The sequence below is a fragment of the Symphalangus syndactylus genome, chromosome 14, assembly GCF_028878055.3.
Source record: "Symphalangus syndactylus isolate Jambi chromosome 14, NHGRI_mSymSyn1-v2.1_pri, whole genome shotgun sequence".
NCBI classification, from domain to species: domain Eukaryota; kingdom Metazoa; phylum Chordata; class Mammalia; order Primates; family Hylobatidae; genus Symphalangus; species Symphalangus syndactylus.
Genome location: NC_072436.2, coordinates 39,076,912 through 39,099,787, shown reverse-complemented (window position 1 = coordinate 39,099,787; position 22,876 = coordinate 39,076,912). Strand labels below are relative to the sequence as shown.

The 22,876-nt window shown below is 45.8% G+C and overlaps 1 protein-coding gene across 1 annotated transcript in view; it reads right to left on the bottom strand.

Annotated features, from left to right (window-relative positions):
- The window catches only part of ACOXL (acyl-CoA oxidase like), a 373,858-nt gene that overhangs the window by 324,284 nt on the left and 26,698 nt on the right, over window positions 1–22,876 (bottom strand). The window contains 4 exon segments of the mRNA XM_055240922.2: window positions 12,692–12,824; window positions 16,359–16,430; window positions 18,912–19,002; window positions 19,292–19,406. Of these exon segments, the coding sequence (XP_055096897.1) occupies window positions 12,692–12,824; window positions 16,359–16,430; window positions 18,912–19,002; window positions 19,292–19,406 (411 nt within the window).

The following is a 22,876-nucleotide window of genomic DNA, read 5'->3' as shown; positions in this document are numbered from 1 at the left end:
GGAGACAGCAAATAGAAGAAAGGGAACGCGCCACAGTGAGCCAGCCCTTAGCGCCTTACACCATGAGCTATTTATTCAAGCATGAAAACTGGGACATCATCCTCACAACACTAATTAGACAAAGAAATGAGATATGCAAATATTTTTAAAAAGTTGATTCTGCAACACTCTTGCCAGATAAAAGTTAATAAAAAAAAAACACAACCCATCAGGCTGACTCTGGAGCTAATGCCCATCACCCTAACTACCTGACCTAGGATACCCCTGGAGAAAAATCAAGCACAAGATGCAGGCTGCCCCATGACGCTGGAGACAGCTCAAATCCTTGGAATCTCCCATGGGCCAGGTTGGCCCAAAGGTCAGAGGAAGCACAGTTACCCAAGCAAGAAGCACAGAAGTTTCAAGAAATTGAAGAAGCTGCACTTTGAGGCTCCAACATGTCCAGCATCCCTTCTCCAGCGCAGCCTCCAAATGAAGGGTCTTTTGCAAGAAGGGTTCTGTGGGACCCTCAAGTCATTCCGTAATCCTCAAGTCATCGAGTGGAACACGGATGTGTACAACCCTGCACTGCCCCACACGAGGTGATTGCCTCGCCAAGCTGCCTCCCCTCACAGAGCCTCTGTTTTCGCGGCTGTGAAACTGGAATCCTGGTGGAGCTGCTGAGAGCACTGAATGAGAACACGCACATGAAACCTCAAGAGCCTGGCCCATGGGAGACCATCAGCACGTGGCAGCTCCCTTCTCTCCTCCTGGACCTCATTAGAACAAAGATGCTTGTGATGGGCTGGGTGCAGGGCTGAATTCAGTTCACAGACAGCTACTGAGCGCCCCCTGTGTGCCTCGCACTGTGTGAAGTTCCTGCCCTTTCGTAGCTAAGGGAGAAGTAGGCAGACCGTTAACACCTGGGACTGGAATAAGCCAGGCACTAAGAGCAGCCCCCAAGGCAGGAAGCTTTCCCAGGGAAGCCACATCCATGCCCAGGCAATGGGTGAGCAAGAGAGGAAGACAGGGACAGTCACGGGCAGAGGGGCCAAGCTGTGCTGAGCCAGAGGTCACCAGGGTGGCCTGTTTGAGGAGCTGCAACCGGGTCTGTATTGCTAGAGTATAAGATTCATTTCTCTCACCCGGATAGAATTCCCCTTAACCCAGTTCCTCTACACTTTAGGCCACAGCTGCTCTCTGAAGCTTTAATCCTATTACATGGCTGTCTTTAGAGAACAGGAGACCATCCCCAGACCTGTGTATCATCCACCCAGAATAGCACTCCAGTCACACTGACAATGTCATCAGACCCAGGAGACTCAGCCATGAGCAATCTGCAAGGGTGAGCCAAGGAGCAAGTAAGCACTGCAGGAAATAAAAACAAAATAGTCACTGCCCAGATACACGCCTGCCTCAACTGAAAATACCCTGGGGTGGACAAGTCCAAAAGATCTCCATATACATATTAGAAACAGAAAATGCTTGTTTTTCTTTTTCTAAAGATTCAATTCATGATTCCAGGGCCAATAATACATTTAAATGCCACCAGATGACCCACACCCAATCTCCACAGAGCTGTGATCTGGACTGACTTATTCTCTACCAAATAAGCCTTCCCTTTGCCACCATATTTATTCATCTATCTCTCTATCCATCCACCCACCCATCCATTCATCCATCCATCCATCCATCCATGCATCCATCATTTATCCATCTACCCATCTATTTATCCATCTATCAATCCATCCATCCATCCATCCACCCATCCATTCATCCATCCATCCATGCATCCATCATTTATCCATCTACCCATCTATTTATCCATCTATCCATCCATCCATCCATCCACCCATCCATTCATCCATCCATCCATCCATCCATGCATCCATCATTTATCCATCTACCCATCTATTTATCCATCTATCCATCCATCCATCCATCCATCCATGCATCCATTTATTCATCCATCTATCCATCCATTCATCCATCCACCCACTCATCCATTCACCTACCCACCCATCTATCCATTCATCCATCTATTCATCTACCCATCCATCCTTCCATCCATCAATTAATCCATCTATTCATCCATTCATTCATCTATACATGCATTTTTCCATCCATTCATCCACTCACCCATCATCCATCCGTCCATTCACTGAGTGCTTACTAAGTACCAGGCCCTGTTCATCCAGAGGTGACCAAGAAGACACAGTTTCTGTCCTCTTGAAGTTGACATTCCCAGTGACCAGCCTTGCAGGTCAGGCACCCCAAGCAAGACTTTCTTACCCCTGAGTTTGCTGAATGGCAAATAAATATAGTTCCACAGAAGCCCTCGGGCACCCCACTCAGGGCCAACCTTGTAGGCAGAGAATGCCTGCTCCTCAGTTTACCTCCTTCTGTTCCTGCCTCTCCAAATTCAGATCAAGCTTGATCCAGAGGGAAGTCCCTACGATGCAGGCAAGATTCTCCCCACTGCAAACCATGTAATAATCTGGAAAAGCCACATATCTTCACAGAAGCAGGGGACTGTGCTTCTTTATTGCAGACATGGCAGCACACACATTTTAAATATGAAAAACATCCCCTCCTTCTAAGGTCCCTGTATTGAAGTTTTCAAGGCACCTCACTTGGATTTTGTACAAATTGAGAAATAAACCAACAAGCATCAGATAGAGGCCAAATTAATAAAATACAAATTAACAAAGGAGAATATGAAATAGATTTCATACAACAGACAAAATGATCAAGAAGCTTGAAGATATTACTACTATAGTGATTGATATGGTTTGGCTGTGTTTCCACCCAAATCTCATCTTGAATTATAGTTCCTATAATTTCCATGTGTTGTAGGAGGGACCCATTGGGAAGTAACTGAATCATGAGGGCAGTTAACCTCATGTTGCTGTTCTCATGATAGTGAGTGAGTTCTCACAAGATCTGATGGTATTATAAGGGGCTTTTACCCCTTTTGCTCAGCACTTCTCCTTGCTGCCACCATGTGAAGAAGGACATATTTGCTCACCCTTCCACCATGATTGTAAGTTTTCCAAGGCCTCCCCAGCCCTGCAGAACTGTGAGTTAATTAAACCTTTCCTTTACAAATTACCCAGTCTCAGGTATGTCTTTATTAGCAGCATGAGAACCAACTAATACAGTGATAAAGGCATATGTTTCTTCTCCTAACAAGAAAAAACAAAGGCAATTAGAAATTCCAAGACAAACTAAAAACCTTAAAAAGTTACAATGATCAAAATATCAAGCAAATAAAAACATGATACAATTCTGAGTAATTTATAGAGTATAAGAAAAGTGATTCCATTTGACCTTGATGCTAGGAATATTGTTGTTCAAATTGTAAAGATATTTTGACATTAGACTTCTAGAGAAGAAACATGATCCTCATATACTATGTGGTTCTACAGTGAACAATACTTCGTAGCCCTGGCCTTAATAACACAAAAACTTATGACAATAATACAGAAAGTTATAACCCACAAATATTCTACTAACCATTATTTTGCTTCTCTTCTTAGAGCCTGTAAGGGTTTTGTGGTGGCAAATTTAAATGGCCCAGTTCACCTTTTAAAATTTATCTAAGGAATTGTGAACTTTTTTTGGCTTACTAAATTTCATTATGGTAGGCAAAGGTATTCAAACTCGTTTTGTTAAACTAAGCTAAAAAAAAAATCCACTGGACACACTTAATAAGTGTTCATTCTAAATGGCCCTTTTCCCCATAAAAAGTCATCAATGAAAAGGCTGGATCAACTCATTTCCCCTCTTACTCCTGATCCTAGCACACAATGCTCAGAAACACAGTGACACACAGCTGTGAGGCAAAGTCGGCAGTGCCACTAAAAATTAAACCAGGCCTCAGGTCACAGTGGAGGAGGCCTGGATTCTGGCCCAGCCACTAACCATTTATCATCTACCAAATCCCAGTCTGAGTGAAATGTCCACATTTTCAATGTGGACAACAAATTTTTCAAATCTTTGGTTTGGTTTGGTTAACCAAGGCAAATCCAACCATGCATGAAGTGTTCCAGGAACGCCAGTGAGCAGAGTTTATCCCAAGAACATCTGTCTTGAGGACTACAAAGCCACTCCAGCATTGGGTAAGGGCCAGACCCCAACGCTGGAATACCAGAGTATGAGGCCCAGAAAGCTCTGGGCAAACTGTTACATCTTCCTACATCTCAGGTTTCTCATCTGGAAAATGGGAATCAGGACAGCACTGAACTCACAGGGTTGCTCTGGTGACAAAATGAACAATTATATGTGAGGTGCTCAGAAAATTGTCCCTGATCAGGAAGCACTCAATACAAGTGAGTTACTATTTGACTGTGGCTTGAGCTGTTGTTGCCTTTCTCTATGGGAATCCGCTACAGGATGGAACAAAGGAATGGAGCAATGAGATGTGGAGTGAGGGAAAAGGACAGTAACCTGTACAAGCACCTATGCTACATGGACTATCAAGTTTCAGGTGGAAAAGCTCCTAAGGACAGCAGGCCAGTTGTCAATCATCCACATCTGACCTTCCAGGTGGCACAGGCCATGCTTTTCCCCAGAGGTGGCCGAAAGGACTTCCATGGAGTGAAGCCTGGGAAGCTCCTCACAGCTGCAGCCTGGGCATCGTTCTCCCGGTAGTAGGTGAGCTGGCTGCTGGCGCCAAGGAAGGCAAGCCTCTCCCAAGCAGGGCCCAGGCTGGGAGAACTGGGAAGCAGTCTACAATTATGGCAGCATCACACCGCCCCTCACAGCTGTCACTGCCACAACCCAAGGTTAGAGGAGGCTGGGGTTTCCTACAATGCCTGTGTAGCCTCTGATGACTTACTTAAAGGGAGTTCTGTTTCTTGAAATGTCACAGCCACAAACATCTAACATTCATGGACCACATCAAATGGGGAGAGATGCCCCAGGACTTTCCTCTCCTGTAGTAGAGAAAAACTCCTTACCCCACCAAGAGCTTTCTGGCTGCCCATCTGTGAATGTGACCCAGATACTCTACTCACTGGGGAAGGGCTAGATGCCAGCTCCCAGGTCTTTGTGCCACAGACCCAGAGGCCTCATTTGGAAAAGCTTCTATAAAGGACATGTACCAGACTCTGACCATAAAAACCCCACAACTGTCTCTGTATGGCATGTTACTCTCAGTACCCGCTGCCACATGTCCCCTCCTGCCAGTGTAACCATGGAGGTTCCACACAGCACCATAGCGTTTCAGTTACCCGGATGCACCATGAGTCCCCAGAGGGCACACACCTGCTCCAGGTCATCTCTGTCACCTCCTAGCACAATCCACAGTGCAGAAGGCGTACAACATGTCTTCATGGAATTTAAGCAAATTCAAATGGAAATTCTTTCAAATATCCATTTCAGATACACATGTCCTGTGCTACTTACTATCTCTGGCTGCACTTCTCTCTAGCTCTTCGGTCTTTGAGGAAAAGGACAGTAGATGTATCTTTTAAGGAGAAATGTTTATGGATGGAGCTGGAGGCCATTATCCTCAGCAAACTAACACAGAAACAGAAAACCAAATACCGCATCTTCTTACCTATAGTGGGAGCTAAATGATGAGAACTTATGAACACAAAGAAGGAAACAACAGACACAGGGGTCTACTTGCGGGGGAGCGGGGAGGAGGGAGAGAAGCAGAAAAGATAACTATTGGGTACTGGGCTTAATACCTGGGTGAGGAAATAATCTGTACAACAAACCACCATAACATGAGTTTACCTATGTAACAAACTTTCTCATGTACTCCCCAACCTAACATAAAAGGTTACAAAAAGGACAAATGTTTAAATTTCGGTTGTTAAATATGTAAACAACTGCTATAGAAAACCAAAAAACATTATTTAACCATTTTATACCCATCCAAAATGCTGCAAACTTATGTTTTTAAAGACGTTTACGAGTCAAATTATATCCTGAAGAGTTGTCAAAATAACTCTACATCCTATTTACAATCTTGGTCTTGAGCCTGACAATTACTCAGCTCGTGCATCCTTCTTCTTATGTTGACACTTTTTAAAAATCAACACTGATGCCTGATGAGCAGCTAAATAAACTGATGACAAGAGCAAAAAACCTCCCCACTTACACACGAAAGTAAATAAACGCAAAGAAAACAGAACCTGCAAGTCATTATTGGTATTTGCTGCCCTCTGGTGGTCAAGTCCGGGAAGTTTCCACACCAGGAAATAATCTGTGTGTTTCACAGATGGCCTCTCTGAGGATCACTCAGGCTAAAGCCTTCATCCCACGGGACTTCCCCAGCAACCAAGTAGGTCCTGCTTCTCTCCTTCCCGCATGTGTGTGTGTGCATGTGTGTGTGAGGATGCAAAAAAGAAAAAAAACAAAAAGGATAACGTCAGCCTGAGCAGAACAGGATGAGCAATGTGACCCCACCTCCTCCAAGCACACACAACGTGCCTGAAAAGGCATAAAACTGCAGCAGATGAGCTGCGCTTTCAACTCCCCAACACCATGTTCCATCTGAGCAGATGAGTGAGGCTGGCCACATCACAAAAGTGTCAACAGAATGAGCATCAGTCAGCTTTGCTTTATTAATATCAGGGAAACACATTCCTGTGAGCACCACACATTTTCAGGACATTAGAGAGCCCATAGCCTCCCCTTCCATCACCCTCTGTTATGCCACACTGTCTGCGGAGGCAGAGGTCCCACTGTGCTCAACATCAGAGGGTTTCCGTTCCCACTAACCCCATTCAACTCAGTCCCCACACTGAGCCCCCCGTGCAAGACCTACGAAGACACTCCTTACTCTGCCCTTTGCTGCTGAAGGAAGGACAGGCTCTGAGGATGGTGAATGCCTCTGTCCTTTCCTTGCACACTCCTGCCTGGGGAGTTTCTGTGAAGTGTGGTGTCCATCAGGTAGGCGAATGGTTTTCTCTAGGCCATTCCACAACTCCCTGATATGCTTTGGCTGTGTTCCCACCCAAATCTCATCTTGAATTGTAGTTCCCATCATCTCCACATGTCACGGGAGGGACACGGTGAAGATAATTAAATCATTGGGGCAGTTTCCCCCATCTTGTTCTTGTGATAGTGGGTGAGTCTCATGAAATCTGATGGTTTTATAAGGGGGCTTTTCCCCCTTTTGCTGAGCACTTCTTGCTGCTGCCATGTGGAGAAGGACGTGTTTGCTTCCCCTTCTGCCATGACTGTAAGTTTCCTAAGGCCTCCCCAGCCATGCTGAACTTTGAGTCAATTCAACATCTTTTCTTTATAAATTAACCAGTGTCAGGTATGTCTTTATTAGCAGTGTGAGAATGGACTAATACACTCCCCATTAACTACTAAATGATACATGAGCTGATTACTCTTGTGTTCAGAGTCTTTGTAGTGGGATGGGTAGGATGAATGGATTATTGGATGGATAAATGATGATGGATGGATGGGTGGATGATGGATGGGTGGACGATGGATGGGTGGATGATGGATGGATGAATAGATGATGAATGATGCATGGATGAATGATGGATGGATGAATAGATGATGGATGAATGATGAATGGATGATGGATGGGTGAATGGATGGGTGGTGGGTGAATGGGTGAGTGGGTGGATAGGTGGATGGACACAGATGGACAGGTGGTTGAACAGGTGGGTGGATGAATAGGCAGTAGATGGAAGGAAGGTTAGAAGAGTAAAATGATTTCCATGACATGTAGGGCTCTACTAGGCCTTGCAGGCACTAAATAAAAAAACACAATCCCTGCCCATTAAAGGTTGTGTTAGTAATGATACAAAATGAGATCCATCTGTGACAAGAATAGATGAACACAAAGTGATTCCAGAAGACAATAAAAGCAGGTGACCTCCAAGCAAAAAGAAAACAGACAAAGGCCTGATTGTGTTACGGCAATAGCCACAAACATTGAGATGATTAATGTGAGGAGGCTGAGTAACCTTCTGCTCAGGAGGAAGTGTCATGGCACCTGGTTTGTGGCCATTAGGACAGATGGAATGTCACACTCTGACACCTGCTGATCTGCCCCAGCCCCAGCCAGTAGCTGAAGCAGACAGGCAGAGTGGTGGAGAGCCAGATGACCAGGAGCCAGACACCCCAGTGAGGACATCGACATCAGGACCTCTCTGGAGCTGTGGCAGAGCTTGGGTGAAGGGGCAATCCCAAGCAAGACCTCACAGCAGTGGCAGCATGCAGCCTGCTGCGCTCACCTAACACAGCACAGGCCCACAGAGCCACACCACCACTCCATGTGCAGTGAGAAGGGCCCACGCTGGCCACTGACCAACCCTGGCTGGCTCTCGAGAGGACTCAGATGCCCTCAACCTCCTCTTCATTGCTCAAGTCTTCCATGAACCCTTGCAGTCAGAAGGTCACAAAAGGGTTACTCAAGGATGCAATACCCCATTTCAAACCCACATCAACAGCAGGGAGAGACTCTCCCATGCCTTGCTGAGACCCTTCACTCACACCCAACAATGCACACTGTAGGAAAAGATTATGTGTCTATCACCGGTTCTGAGAATCCCCTGAAGCCAGTTTCTTCCCTTTGCTCTCCCTGAAGCTCCTGGGGCTGGGAAAAGCTACCCCCATCTCACATGCAGCACCCTCTACAATTTGGAGATGGTCGTTCAGGCTCTCAGGACTGGCTGAGTTGTCTGCCACCCAGCAACCACGTGCCTGAAAAGACAGCCCAGAATGCTGGTTGCACTCAGCATGCAGCCCCGCAGCTCAGCTGCTGCATGTGGCTCTGCAGCCCCAGCCCTGGGCACACTCCCAAACCACCAGGGCCACACTGCCAAGTGTAGGTGAGCACGACCCCAGTGCCTGCTTACAGCACAATGCATGAGTGCGTACATGTGAAGCACATACTATGGGGAGCAGTGTCTGGGACAGAGAGGAAGAAAGAAAGAAGACTCCTGGTTCTGGACAGAAGGGCCACATGGAGTTAGATCAAAGAGGCAGCAACATCCTCCTTCCCACTCAACGTGGACCTGGCAGTGGGGGTTGGTATGTGGGAGCACAAGAACCAACATGCACTGAGGACTTCCCTCTGCTAAGAGCTATGCCAGGGGCTTCGGATGTGAATCCTGATTCAGACCTCATTCACTCTTTCCACTCCTATTTGCTGTTTGTCTACTATGTGCCCAGCCCTGTGTGTGAAGCTGAACACACAGCAGCGGATGAGGCTGGCAGGGCCCCGGCTGTGTGGAGCTTTTAGGCTAGTGAAGGAGACAGAACCCACCTATTGCACACGAGTTGTTACACTCATGAGTTGTAATACATGCTGCAAGTGGGGAGTCCAGTGCCTTGGGAAGAGGTGTCAGAGGAACCACATGCAGACTGAGGCCTTTCCGAAGAAGGGACAGTCATACAAGCTCTGAGATGTACATGAAAATAACTCATGCAAAAGCGGGGCATCCCCAGCAGGACAGCAGCACGTGTGAGCCCCCTCCCACAGTGGCACAGGGGAGAGACGGAAATGAGGCCAGAGGGACAGAGGCCAATGGAGAGCGGGGGTACAGTGAGGGCTCATGAAGGATCCTGGATACAGGAACAGAACTTGGGCCTTGATCCTGGGCACCCAGAGGGTGACAAGGGGGCTGAGACAATGCTGATATTTCACAACCACATCCATGTGTTCTGTGCAGGGGTCTCAAGAAGCAGAGCCCACAGCAGCAGTGTCACCCGGGAACCCGGAAATGCAGATTCTCCACTCCACCCCAGAGCTGCAGAATCACACATCCTGGGGGTGGGACCCAGCTACTGTGCAGCACCTAATTTACAAGATGAGCTTGTCTTAACTAAAATATTTACCTCCGTGCAAAATCAACCTGAGAGAATGGGCCAGACCTCATTTACATTTCTCACTCTTTCAGGTGCCCAGCTTCCTCCTCCTTCTGAAAAGTTTTCGCAGACTTCTGGCACAGGCTGGAGACGTCTCCCAAGCCCCTGTTCCCTCCTCTCCCAAACACATTCGCTTCCTTTTCCTTGTGTTCTTGGTAATCATTTAATTTGGTCTGGCATTTCTGACACAAATTAGATGATGGTTAATATGGCAAGGCTTTAAGAGAAAACCTGAAAGTTCCGAGGAATGCCATGGAAATGTAAGAAAACCATGAAAAATATGACATTTGGGCAAAGTTTAAAATGACCAGGCATGCTCAGCCTTGAGTGAATGTCACTATGGGGAGCCGCGGTGACAGTTTTCTAATACAAAAGGAACGCGCATAGGAGAAACGGATCCATTTTTCCACTCATCAGCAAGAGCAGAAGGAGAGGACCATCTTAGGTTTCAGCCGGGAAAGCATATGTCATGTGTTTGAGCCATAGGAGAGGAAGAGCTGCCAAGAGGGCCGGTGAGATCATCCTCGCCAGAGACACTGGAGATGAGATCACAGCAGCCCAGGTCACTGTCCGGCAGAGTGTCTGGACCCTGCTGGGCTCTGTGCGGGGTCTTCCCACTGCCTGACAATCCCATCGCCTGGCAAGGTCTGGATGGGCAGGGCAGGTGCTAATTCCGGGTTACTATGGTTTGCTTCAGACACCTGGGAATTCAAAGGACACTATGCACCTCTGCAAAACATTGCATATTGCCTTGTTACTTGGAGGCGAGGGTACCCGGCATTTGTTTCATGGGAATGCCTATGTCTTCCTTTCTTTTAGCCAACTCCTGTCTTCCCAGTAACAGCAGCAGCAGCAACAACAACAACAACAACAACAACAACAACCATCACACAAATAACAGCTGTGAGCTATGGAGCATTGCTCTGTGCCAGTGCTGCACACACACCCTTCACTCATGGCTCACCACCATCCTAAGACCCATTTCACAGATGAAGAAACTGAGCCCTAGAGAGTGCTATGGCCTGTTCACGGCCCTACTGCTGGTCATGGGCAGGATGAGACTTGAGCCCAGGGCTTTCCTGCCCGTGATCATGATCATGTCTCCGTGTTGCCAGGAATGAAGGCTGCACATCAGACAACCAATAGAGGAACTGATGCGAATGTGGCCCCAAAGACCCTCCTGGGCCTGGCAGGGGCTGGTCCATGATAATAACCAGTAGAATGGAGAACAGGAACCTTTTAGGAATCACCCACTCTGGCTCCTCTCCCTGAGACACCACCTCCACCCCGCTCCAGATCTGGTGATATTTAAAACCAAGGCCCTCCTGGAAGGCTCCCACCTCTGCCTGGTCTGGTCTGCACCACCCCACGCTTTGCCTCACACCACCCCACTGTGGACCTCAATGAGCCTGCAGGGCTGCTGGCGGTGTGGACATCCTTCACACATCATCACCCCATCAAAACCAGCAAGAGTGCAGGGTTTCCCAGGAGCCTGCCTGGCCGCTGACCACCATGCGTTTTTTATATGCACCCAGCACTCTCCTCAGAGGGCCCCTGAGTCAGGACAGTCTGCAGGCTACTGCAATTAGAGGGGATATTGTGCAGAGACTGCTATCATGGCTTCAGCTAACCCTGTATCCAATGTTTAACCAATCTTCCCTTCCATGCAATCCTAGGCTCATCTGGCTTTTCTATTTTTGCCTCTTTCTGGAGTCCTGAGGATGGCTGAAATGGCTTCCGTTGCTAGACCTGAGGAACCAGTTTTCCTCGGCATTCTGATGCTCTCTGTGCTAGCGCCTTCATTACAAGGCTTTCTGGGGCCTCATTCAATATCAGACAGTTCAGCCAAGGGACCTGAGCCCCTCCCGACCTGGGACTTCAGACCTGAACACCCACCCGGCCCCACTGAAAGAACCCCCACAAAACAAGCACAGGAACTGGGGTGCACGGGCGGGCATGAGGCCAGGCTGAGTACGCATGTTGATGGCCACAGCTGTGCCCCCTCACAGGAAGCACCATAAGGGGAAGCCCGGGTCAGGACAGGCCATCTGTGAAGCATGGCCGACCCCAAAGCAAGTAAAGAAGGGCTTTCCTGCTATTCAGATGACTCCGGACTGATGTCAGGCCTGGAGTCAAGTGAATGAAATTTATTCCTTCTTGATGGAAAAGCTGGACTCAAGCCCCAGATGTACATTCCTGGGCAGACTTAATTTTTCTTCTAGCTTCACCAAGCTCAGTGGAGCTTAAAGCAGGCTTTTCCTTCAAGCAAAGAGACAGAGAAGGCCCAGAGAACAAAGCAGTCTGGGGCCCTGGGAAGGAGAAGGAGGCCCTTCCAGAGCTTTGCTCTCCAGGCTTCTCTGTCCAAACCAATATACGGGAGAGTCAGGGCAGGGAGGCAGACATGGCTCCTGGAGGTCTGGCCTCATGGCCTCCAGACTGCGATGGAGAATGTTACACCCTAAACAGACACATGAGGATCAACAGTCCCAGGTGAATTCAGCCAAGACAAGCCAACCTTTGCCCACATGGGCCAACCCTTAGCTGCTTCTCCAGCAGATGTGTTTGCTCTGAACATCCCGTTCTCCCTGGTCATCTCTCCTGGCTCTATTACCACAATGCCTGTGCTCCACCCCCTTGATTAGCAGCACACATCTGGGATGTAGATGGGTGGGATCCCCTCTTAAGAAGGGTGGAGAAATGTTCCCTGTGGATGGCCACCTGGCACTCCCCAGCATCTAACCGGGAACCCTGGCCATATTATACCAACTGTGGCTTGAGAAGCTCAGCTCCTGAAATTGTTACTCATCCCTGAGCCGTGAGAGAATTCACAGTAGATAATTAAATTAAAATCAGAGTCAATTACCTTCATGGCACCCATAGCTTGGAAAGCCACAGCTAATCTCGAAGGGGTCAGTGCTGCCAGCATGGCATTGAATCTTGCACTCTTGTTCCTAATAGGCAAATGGTACTGTCCGTCTGGAGCCACGGAACCAAACCTGTGGAAAAGAGAGGTGGGGTTTCACAAAAAAGCAGGACACAGCACCACCAGAAATGAAGTCAGGTGGCTCCCATGTGCACACACACGGAAGCACTCGGATTTCCCCATCGTGGAACTTCCCCCTTGAGACAGAGAGCAGATAAGGGCAGGGGGAGTCCCTCTCCAAGAGATGCTGAGAAAGGCTTGACTCATGGCAGGTAGTGGTTTCCTGAGAAATTAAACCAGCACCGGAGCCTGACTGTGCAGACCGCACACTGACCCACTTTTTAAAAACTGAGATGTAATTCACATACCATAAAATTCACCCCTTCATAGTATACAATTTGATGGATTTGAGTATAGTCACAAAATTGTACAACCATCACCATGATCCTATTCCAAATCATTTCACCACCCCAAAAAGAAATCCCACCCCACTAGCAGTCCCTCCCCATACTCCCCTCCCTCCAGTCCCTGGCAACCATTCACCTACTTTCTCTCTCTATGGTGCCTGTTCTGGGAAAAAATTCACATAGATGGAATCGTATCACATGTGGTCTTTATGTCTGGCTTCTTTCACTTGCATAATGTTTTCAGGGTTCATCTATGCTGTAGCACGTGTCAGTACTTCATTTCTTTTCATGGTTGAATAGTATTCCATTGTATGGATATACCATGTTTTATTTCCTGTTTCCTCAATTGATGGATATTTGGATTATTTTCCCCTTTTTGCTATTGTGAATAATTATGCTATGGACATTTGTGTATAATTTCTTGTGTGGATATAGGTTTGCATTTCTCTTGTAGACAATGTTTTCACACATACCTAGGAGTAGAATTGCTGGGTCATAAGATGATAACTTTACACTTTTGAGGAATGGCCAAACTGATTTCCTAGTTGGTGCCACCATTTTGCAGCCCCACCAGCAATGTATAACAAACAGTCCTAATTTCTCTACATCCTCCCCAACACTTGTTATTGTCTGTCCCTTTAATAAGGGACATCAGTTGGGTGTGGTGACTTCTGCCTGTAATCCTAGCACTTTGGGAGGCTGAGGTGGGAGGATCATCCAAAGTCAGGAGTTCAAGACCAGCCTGGTCAACATGGCAAAACCCCATCTCTACTAAAAACACAAAAATGAGCCAGGCATGGTGGCACATGCCTGTAATCCCAGGTACTCAGGAGGTTGAGGCAAAAGAATCACTTGAACCCGGGAGGCAGAGGTTGCAGAGAGCCGAGATTACACCACTGCACTTCAGCCTGGGTGACAGAGCAAGACTCCATCTCAAAAAAAAAAAAAGACATCCTAGTAGGTGCAGAGTGGTATTGGCGGTGGTTTTGATTCGTATCTTCCTAATGGCAATGACATTGAGCATCTTTTCATATGCTTAGCAGTCATTTGTAAATCTTTAGCGAAATGTCTATTCAGATTTTTGCTCATTTTAAAATTGGGTTATTTGTCTTTTTATTCTTGAGCTGTAATAGTTATTTCTATATTCTGGATACTATATCCTTATGATATTAGTATATATGACTTACAAATATTTTCTCCCACTCTGTAGGTTTTCACTTTATTCATAGTGTTCTTTGATGCAAAAAGTTTTTTATAACTTTGATGAAATCCAATTTATCTATTTTTTCTTTGGTTAGTTGTGCTTTTGGTGCCACGTCTAACAGATTGCTTAAACCTAGGTCACAAAAATTCACACCTGTGTTTTCTTCTAAGAGTTGTATAGTTTTAGCTCTTACATTTAGGTCTGTGATCCATTTTGAGTTGATTTTTGTATATGGTAGGGAGTAAAGATTCAACTTCATGCTTTTGCACGTGGCTATCTAGTTTGTCCCAGCACCATTTGTCAAAAAGACTATTCTTTCCCCATTGAATTGTCTTGGCTCTGCAGTGGAATATTAATTGATTGTAACTGTAACGATTTATTTCTAGACTCTTCATTCTATTCCATTGTACATATATCTATCCTTATGCAAATACCACACTGTCTTGATTACTTTGTAGTAAGTTTTCAAATCACAGGTATGAGTCCTCCTACTTTGTTCTTTATCAAGATTGTTTTGGCTGTTCTAAGTTTCCTGCATTTCCATATGAATGCTGGTGGTCCTGAGGGGGCCTGAGGGACTTTAGCACCCACCAGGGTTACTGTGAAGATGCTTTTATTGTTTCCATTCCCTATCAATTCACAGGAAGAAAATGTGAAGCAGAATTTGGTCCATTTTAAGTTTTTTTCCTTTTCTTTTTGCTTTGTTAATTGACATATAAAAATTGTACATATTGATGGAATACAGTGTGATGTTTTGATACATGTATATATTGTATAATAATAAAATCAGGGTAATTGGCATATTCATCATCTGAAGCATCATTTATCAATTTTTTGGAATGAGGACATTCAAAACTTGTAAGTATTTTGAAACATACAACACATTATTGTTAACTGTATCACCCTGTGCAATATCACACCAGAACTTATTTCTTCAATACAACTATAACAGTATCCATTGACCAACCTCTCCCCATCCCCTCCTCCTCCCTACCTTTCCCAGCCCCTGGTAACCACTATTCTATCCTCTACTTCCTTATCCCTCCATTTTTTTTAACTTTTAAGTTCAGGGGTACAAGTACAGGTTTGTTACATAGGTAAACTTGTGTCATGGGGGTTTGTCATACCAATCATTTTTAAGGTTTTTTCCCATGCAATTTTCTTAAGCTTTTGGCATCCACTACATTTATCTGCTGGCAACAAAAAGGAGTAAAGCATTCAAGGGAAATCCATAGGGAGGCAGGAAAACAGCTGGTTGTGTGCACCCTGATTGCTGGCTTTGTCAAAGATTTAACATGACTATGGCTCAGGATCTTTATTGGATGCGTGAAACGCTGCTGAGAAAATTAAAAGTAATTGGTGTTTCTCAGCTTCTGTGAAAAGCATCATTAACCCCTAGAGCTCCACCCCTAAGAACACACCTGGAAGCTGAAAGATGGTGCCTTATCCCCTGCCACTCACAAAGGAAGCAATAGCACCCATCTGTTTATAATAGGGGGGAAAAAAAGGAAAAAAAAACTAAATGCCCAACAATAAGAAATTGATTATATAACTTATAAACCATTTATTTAACAGTCTATTATAGTGATATTAAAGATGATAATGCATGTGTGTGCTTAGCATTACATAAAAACATTTGCTATATAATGATAAATGGGAATTACAGGTTATTTTAAGCATGGAATCTAGAAGTGGATCTCGCTTAGTAAAAATCTGACACCTCTCTCTCTTTAGACATAGGGGCATAGAGAAAAGTCTGGAAAGATGTATATTGAAGTGTAACAGTCATTATGCCTGGACAACAGCATGTTGAATAATTTTACTTTTTTTTCTATCTGCAGAAGTATCTTTTCCAATTAGTTGTCAACAAACCTGTAGGGGTGGTTAGGGGAAGACTGCCCAGACACACAGCCCATGAGACCCAAGAACCAAGCCAACTTTGGAGAGCAGTGAGATCATCTGCACCATTGACCTGAGTGAAGGAGAAACTACTCACTTATCCAGCAGGTTCTCCCTGGGTATCCGAACCTTGTCAAATATTAATATCCCATTGTCCACACCATGCAGACTTGGCAAGAATAGAAAGGGGAAATGGATGCAGCATCAGAAGTATTTTCCCTGCTACTTCCCAGGCCTGTCGCCACTAAAATACAAAGCCCCTTATTTTACTTCCAGAATTGTTGGTGCTTTTTCCTTGGGGGTGGACATGGGGATGTTGTCTGTTATTTCCTTGATGAGCTGTGCCTGTTTCTTCCACCAGCCTGGCCCCTTCCTCCCTAGCGAGAGTGGAGGAGCATGGACTGTCCTTCTGTGCAGCCTGCATGTGCATGCTTTGGGCATGTAGTGGATGCACACCTACCTCCCGAGCAGTGACTGTGATTAAGAAATGGAGAGTTCTAAGCAACTGCAAGAATGGGAAGCTGAAGACAGAGGCGGGGAAGCAGGCTTGCTCTCCCCAGGAATGCAGTGCTCAAATCCCTCCTCCTTCCCAGTGCTCTCTCCTCTGCATACAGAGCAAACTGTTGACAGCAAATGCCTACAAGACAAGGGAAAATAGCCACAAGGACAGCAGGAAGTGGGGGAAGCAGTGCAGAGTAGGGAGGGGTGGTCCTGAAATCTGGCAGACACATTTCCTAAAGACACCTGCCAGGGTCTGGGGTCTCTCTTTGTGAAAACTTAGAGAGATTTAATCTAGGGGAAAACAATCTGTCTTTAGTAAATGTCTTTATTTAGAACTTCACCTCTTGACAAGGACACACTTGCATTTAGCAGCTTACAAGGGCACCAGAGCAGACTTTCTGCCATTGCCAGTGTTTTCAATGTCTGGCACGACTTCACAGAGCTCAGCCTACCCCTCTGCTCTCAGCAACATTTGACATGCAAGGAACTCTCAAGGAGCCCACCCAGCCAGGGCCTTGGTCACCCCTGGGAGATACATCTAAAGCCCTCATAAACCCGCCTGCAGCCGTGGCAGTGGACAGTAAACACTAAGGGGCCAGGATGGACTGTCTCCTCCACCAAAGGATGGGCCACTTCTTCCCTCTTCTCTTCCTGCTCTTCCTTCTTTTTTTTTCTTCTCTCCCAGTCTCCCTTCCTTGGCTTGGCATGATCTTGGCCATGAGTGGTCACTGGAGCATACAGGCATGTCCTGATCTCACCAAATGTTATGGGTTAAATTGCGGCCCCCCTCCCAAAAAAAAATTCATGTATTGAAGCCCTAATCCTTATACCTGTGTATGTGACCTTAATTGAAGATAGTCTTTACAGATGTGATCAAATTAAAATGAGGTCATTGGGGTAGGCTCTAATCTAAATGACTTCTGTCCTTTATAAGATGGGGCAATTTGGAGACAGGCATGCACACAGGGAGAACACCAGGTTAATATGAAGACAACCATTTACAAGCCAAAGAGAGAGTCCTAGAACAAATCCTTCCCTCACTGTGTCTGGAGTTGGCTCCTGCTGGTGGATTCGTGGTCTTGCTGACTTCAAGAATGAAGCCGCAGACCTTCATTAAGTGTTACAGCTCTTAAAGGTGGCACAGACCCAAAGAGTGAGCAGCAGCAAAATCTTTTGTGAAGAGTGAAAGAACAAAGCTTCCACAGCATGTAGCGGGTTGCCACTGCTGGCTGGGGTGGCCAGCTTTTCTTCCCTTATTTGTCCCCTCCCATGTTCCATTTCTGTCCCATCGGAGTGCCCTTTTTTCAATCCTCCCCACGATTGGCTACTTTTAGACTCCTGCTGATTGGTGCATTTTAGAGAGCGCTGATTGGTGCATTTTACAGAGCACTGATTGGTGCATTTTACAATCCTCTTGCTAGCTACAGAGCACTGATTGGTGCATTTTTACAGAGCACCGATTGGTGCATTTTACAATCCCCTTGCTAGCTACAGAGCGCTGATTGGTGCATTTTACCATCCTAGCTACAGAGTGCTGATTGGTGCATTTGACAATCCTCTGCAGACAGAAAAGTTCTCCAAGTCCCCACTCGACCCAGGAAGTTCAGCTGGCTTCACCTCTCTTAAAAGGAGCCAACCCTGCTGATACTTTCATCTTGGACTTCCAGCCTCCAGAACTGTGAGACAATACACTTCTGTTGTTTAAGCCCCACAGTTAGTGGTATGGCAGCCCTAGCAAACTAAGGCACTGAGTCAGTCCTCAGGACTCATTAAGGGCCTCATGAGCACAGACAGCAGGCAGGTGGCCAGGGGTGCAAAGAAAAGAGATACAGCCTGCCCCCTGAGAGCCCCTAAGTCTCAGATGAGAGAAGATAAGACAGAACAGCATTGTGGGCAAAACTGCCTCATTACTGGGAAATTTGAGAAGCTGGGAGAAACTGAGACCAATGCACATTCATAAAAGGCAATCTACAATATTCCTGAACAGTTCTACATAAAAGACTTCATGAGACTTCAAAATCCGGACATCTTCTCTGGGGAAGTTTTCTCCACCCTCACTGTTTCGGTAATATAAGGTAGGTTAGATTCTCCTTGAGTGGGGTGGGGAGCAGGTAGGAAGAGTGAGCACAGGAGAAGGGCACCTGGGGACTCATCCTCCTTGTACATCATATCAATAGCTGTCACTCCTGGGTACAAGCTTCCGTTTTCATCCCAGACAGGAACGATGAAACAGTAGGGCCCTAAGGAAGGCGTTGAGATCATTATTAAGCTCTCCTTCCTGTAGCTTTACTCATGTCCTGGAATGGTATAACATTTCTGTGATCCTCAAACTCATTCAGTTCTACAACTGTGCACCACGCATGAGAGCATATAATGTCAAAATGTAATGATAAATTTCTTCACGCATATTAGGAGATAAAGTTAGTACTAAATTATTTACAAGATAAAAGCAGCTCTGTGAAATGGGTTTTCACTGGTAAATAGTACTAATGAAGAGAATTATTCTAGTTGTCTGTGTTGGTAACAAACCTTGAGATCTTCCATCTATGATGAGCTGGGCAAAGACAGCTGCATAATTCCCATACATGGTGTTTCCAATATACATCTTCTCGGCATTTTCACACGGCGTGTCAATTACAAACTCCTACACAGAAACAGCAGAGCAACAGTGTTTCCCTTCCCATGGCTCATTTCAACTCCCTGGCTCAAAGCAATGAATACTGTAATCCCAGCACTTTGGGGGGCCGAGGTGGGTGGAACACGAAGTCAGGAGATCGAGACCATCCTGCATCCTGGCTAACACGGTGAAACCCCGTCTCTACTAAAAATACAAAAAATTATCCGGGCATGGTGGCGGGTGCCTGTAGTCCCAGCTACTCGGGAGGCTGAGGCAGGAGAATGGTGTGAACCCAGGAGGTGGAGCTTGCAGTGAGCCGAGATTGTGCCACTGCACTCCAGCCTGGGTGACAGAGTGAGACTCTGTCTCAAAAAAAAAAAAAATAGCAATGAATACTGTGAAAAACAGACCCGTTTCCAGGGGATTTCACCACAAAAGAGAAGACAATGGGAAGGTCACCTGGCTCTACGTCTTGAAACAAACACGGCTGTGCTATCACCTCAATTCATTTATTTCACCTCCACCTCAACTTTGAAAATGGCTAGATATTAAAGTGATTTTTCAAGGAATAATCCAATCCAGAAAATAAGTTGCCAATTTTCAATCTTTAAAAGGTGTTCATTCTCTCCCTCCCAGTCTCTCCTCTTTATAATGCCAGGCTGACATGTGTGCTGTTTGGCTGAGCCTGCCTGGCTTTAATGTATAAAGGCTTTCTTCAATTATCTCTCTAGACTACTTCATAGCAAAGTTTTGACCTTTAATTCATCCAACACCAAAACCTCTAAAAGCCCTGGTGGTATATGGTCAGCTCTCCATACCCCTCATCTCCAAATTTCCCACCTGCGAGATTTCTAAGAAAGGATGGAACATCCAATGATTTGGGCCCTTAGATGGCTTGTCCCAGGGTCCACATCTGTGGGTCGCATTTTGTCTGCTGGTGTTCACTCCTTCTGGGCAAATCACTTGGTTCCTCGCTGTTTCCCAGGCCCTGAACCTTCCTGCCTCCGTGACGTGGGTCTTGGTTTAAATGAAAGCCAAGTAATTGAAGGCCAAAACTATATGCTTGGATAAAGCAAGACTGATAGACAGCCATGACCTATTCCCACCACTGCTTAGAGTATCAGCCCAATTTTTATTTTTATAAAAAGAAATCCCTCATTTAAGCCTTTGAAAATGTCTATTTCCCTGATCACTGAATATAATAAAGTTTCCCAAAAGAGGTTCATATGTTTAAGCTCCTATAACGGAAGAACTTGTAAATGAGTCTCTTTCTTAGGAGGGAAAAACGTTAGAATGTACCATGCAATTTGTCTCTGAATATGTCCAAGGATTCCAGCTCAAAACAGTCTGAAACTAACACTGGTCATGAAGAAGCAGGAAGAAAATGCAGGGGTTTTGTTCTCAGGCTCGGCTCAAAACTCCGTCTTCCCTTTCCTACCCTCTGGAAACCAACAGTGGAAATGCTCCCCTCACTTCTTGGCTCTCCCCAGTCTCCACTGCCACCTGGGTTACCTTTAAGCCTCTTGCCAAAAAGGAACTGGCCCTGGTGCCAGCTCTGAATACAGGGCACCTGAGGCAAGTTGGGAACCCAGGGGAAATGGCAGAGAGTGCAACTGCACATTTAATTGTAGTTGACAGTATTAAAGATGTGACTGAACTAAACCAACAAGCTATTGATCATGCAAAGATTATCTCAGATTTCAGACTATAAAGTATATAGACAACACTTTTCCGCTGGCCAAGAAATACAGTCTTGAAGCCTAAGAAAACATTCTCTGACATATGTTTGCATGGGGAAACTTTTAACATGTGCAAGAGCTTTTCAGAAACATAAACAGACATGCTGGATCTTTTTAAGAGAAGTCTCTGGAGGCCACCCTTGTCTTATCAGGGTAGCCAGGGCTTCTCAAGGAGAGGCATTGCTTGAGGCTGAGTGCAGAGAAAAATAACAGCAACAAAAATACAACCCATGTGGGTGGGGGCATGCTTACACTCAGGGTAAGAAAGTGAAGTGGCAGAGGAAACACTGGCCTGGCAGAAACGATCTGGTGGAGTGGGGAAGGGAGCAGGAGGCCACCCGTCCCCATAAACATTTGCTACACTCTGGGAAAGGAGGTTTGTCACTTCTGGCAAAATGCTTGATTTGGAAAGTTTGCACCAGCCAAAACTCTGGTGTTAAAGCTGCATCTAAATAACGCACACCGTTGTGTCAGTTTCTGTAATAATTATCTGTTCGAAGGCCAGCAAAATGGTCAGTGTTGTAGGAACTAAAAATGATGCCTTTGGCCAGAGAGTTCATAACCTCATTTATTTTTGCTATTTAGAATAAAGTATAAAAATAAAACTCTTATCTCTTAACTATCCATACCACTACCCAATCCACCTCCCAAAAATAAATGTAAAACAACCAATCCACAGGAATGAATAACCAAAACATGTAGGAGATTTAAATGGTCCTTGGGGAGAGAACACTTATTTAATAAGCTCCAGCATTTTGAAAGGGAAATGAAGGGGAAAACACAGAACCCAGTGAAGGGAGAAATCCATTCCTGCTATGTCAGTTCTCGGTGGTATGAGTTTATGATGGGATTGTTCTCTCTCCCAGCCCCACGGGAGACAGTGTTCACCAGAGGCCCCTCATCATTATGATTGCAACTTTGCAGGTCCCCTATCAGACAGTGGCAGCTGCTGAGGCACGCCAGGTAGCTAAGTCATTTATGCTGTTTGGGGAAAATGGGACCAACACAGGAAATTATTTTTGTAAAAAAGTAATAATTGTAAGAAGAAACAAATAAATAAGAGCTGTGGGTGTTTTCCCCCCATCAACGACAGCAAGGTGACCTCAATACCATGGCTTCGGGAGAGGAAAAAAATCGGCCAGCCAAAAGCCAAAGGATGTTAGGTCAGCATGCCACCACTGGCAGAAAAGCCAAGCTGCTGAGGGCAGTCTCACCCGAACCTAACTCACTCATTAACTGCATAGCCAGAGTCAGCTGCTTAACCTCTGTGAGCCTCCGTTTCCCCATCTGTACAGTAGGGACAATAATACATTTTTATAAGATTACAGAACATTTGAAATGATGTTACAAGTAGACCGCCTAGCCTGGTACATGGCACATCCATGCTGAGTTAAAAGGACCAGTTTAATGTTGCGTTTCTGGGACTGTTGCTGGGAGGAAACATAGAATACTACACAGGGAGTTTGATACAGAGCATGGCACTTCGCGAGTGGTCAGTATAGGGTAGTGCTTATTCTTGTTCTTACTATGATCTTGGACATCATTGGCTGCTGGAGAGAACTAACATCAGGGCAGGAGGAAAAGCAGGGTATCCTCCAATACACACCGCCCCTGCATCTATCATTCCAGACACTGGCCACCTCCAACCAGCATTCCTGGGTCAGGAAACCCCGCTAACAAAAATCCACCCGCACAAGGACAAACTGCAAAAATAAAGAATAGACGAAGCAGAGCAGCCACATGGCCGGGCTGCACCCG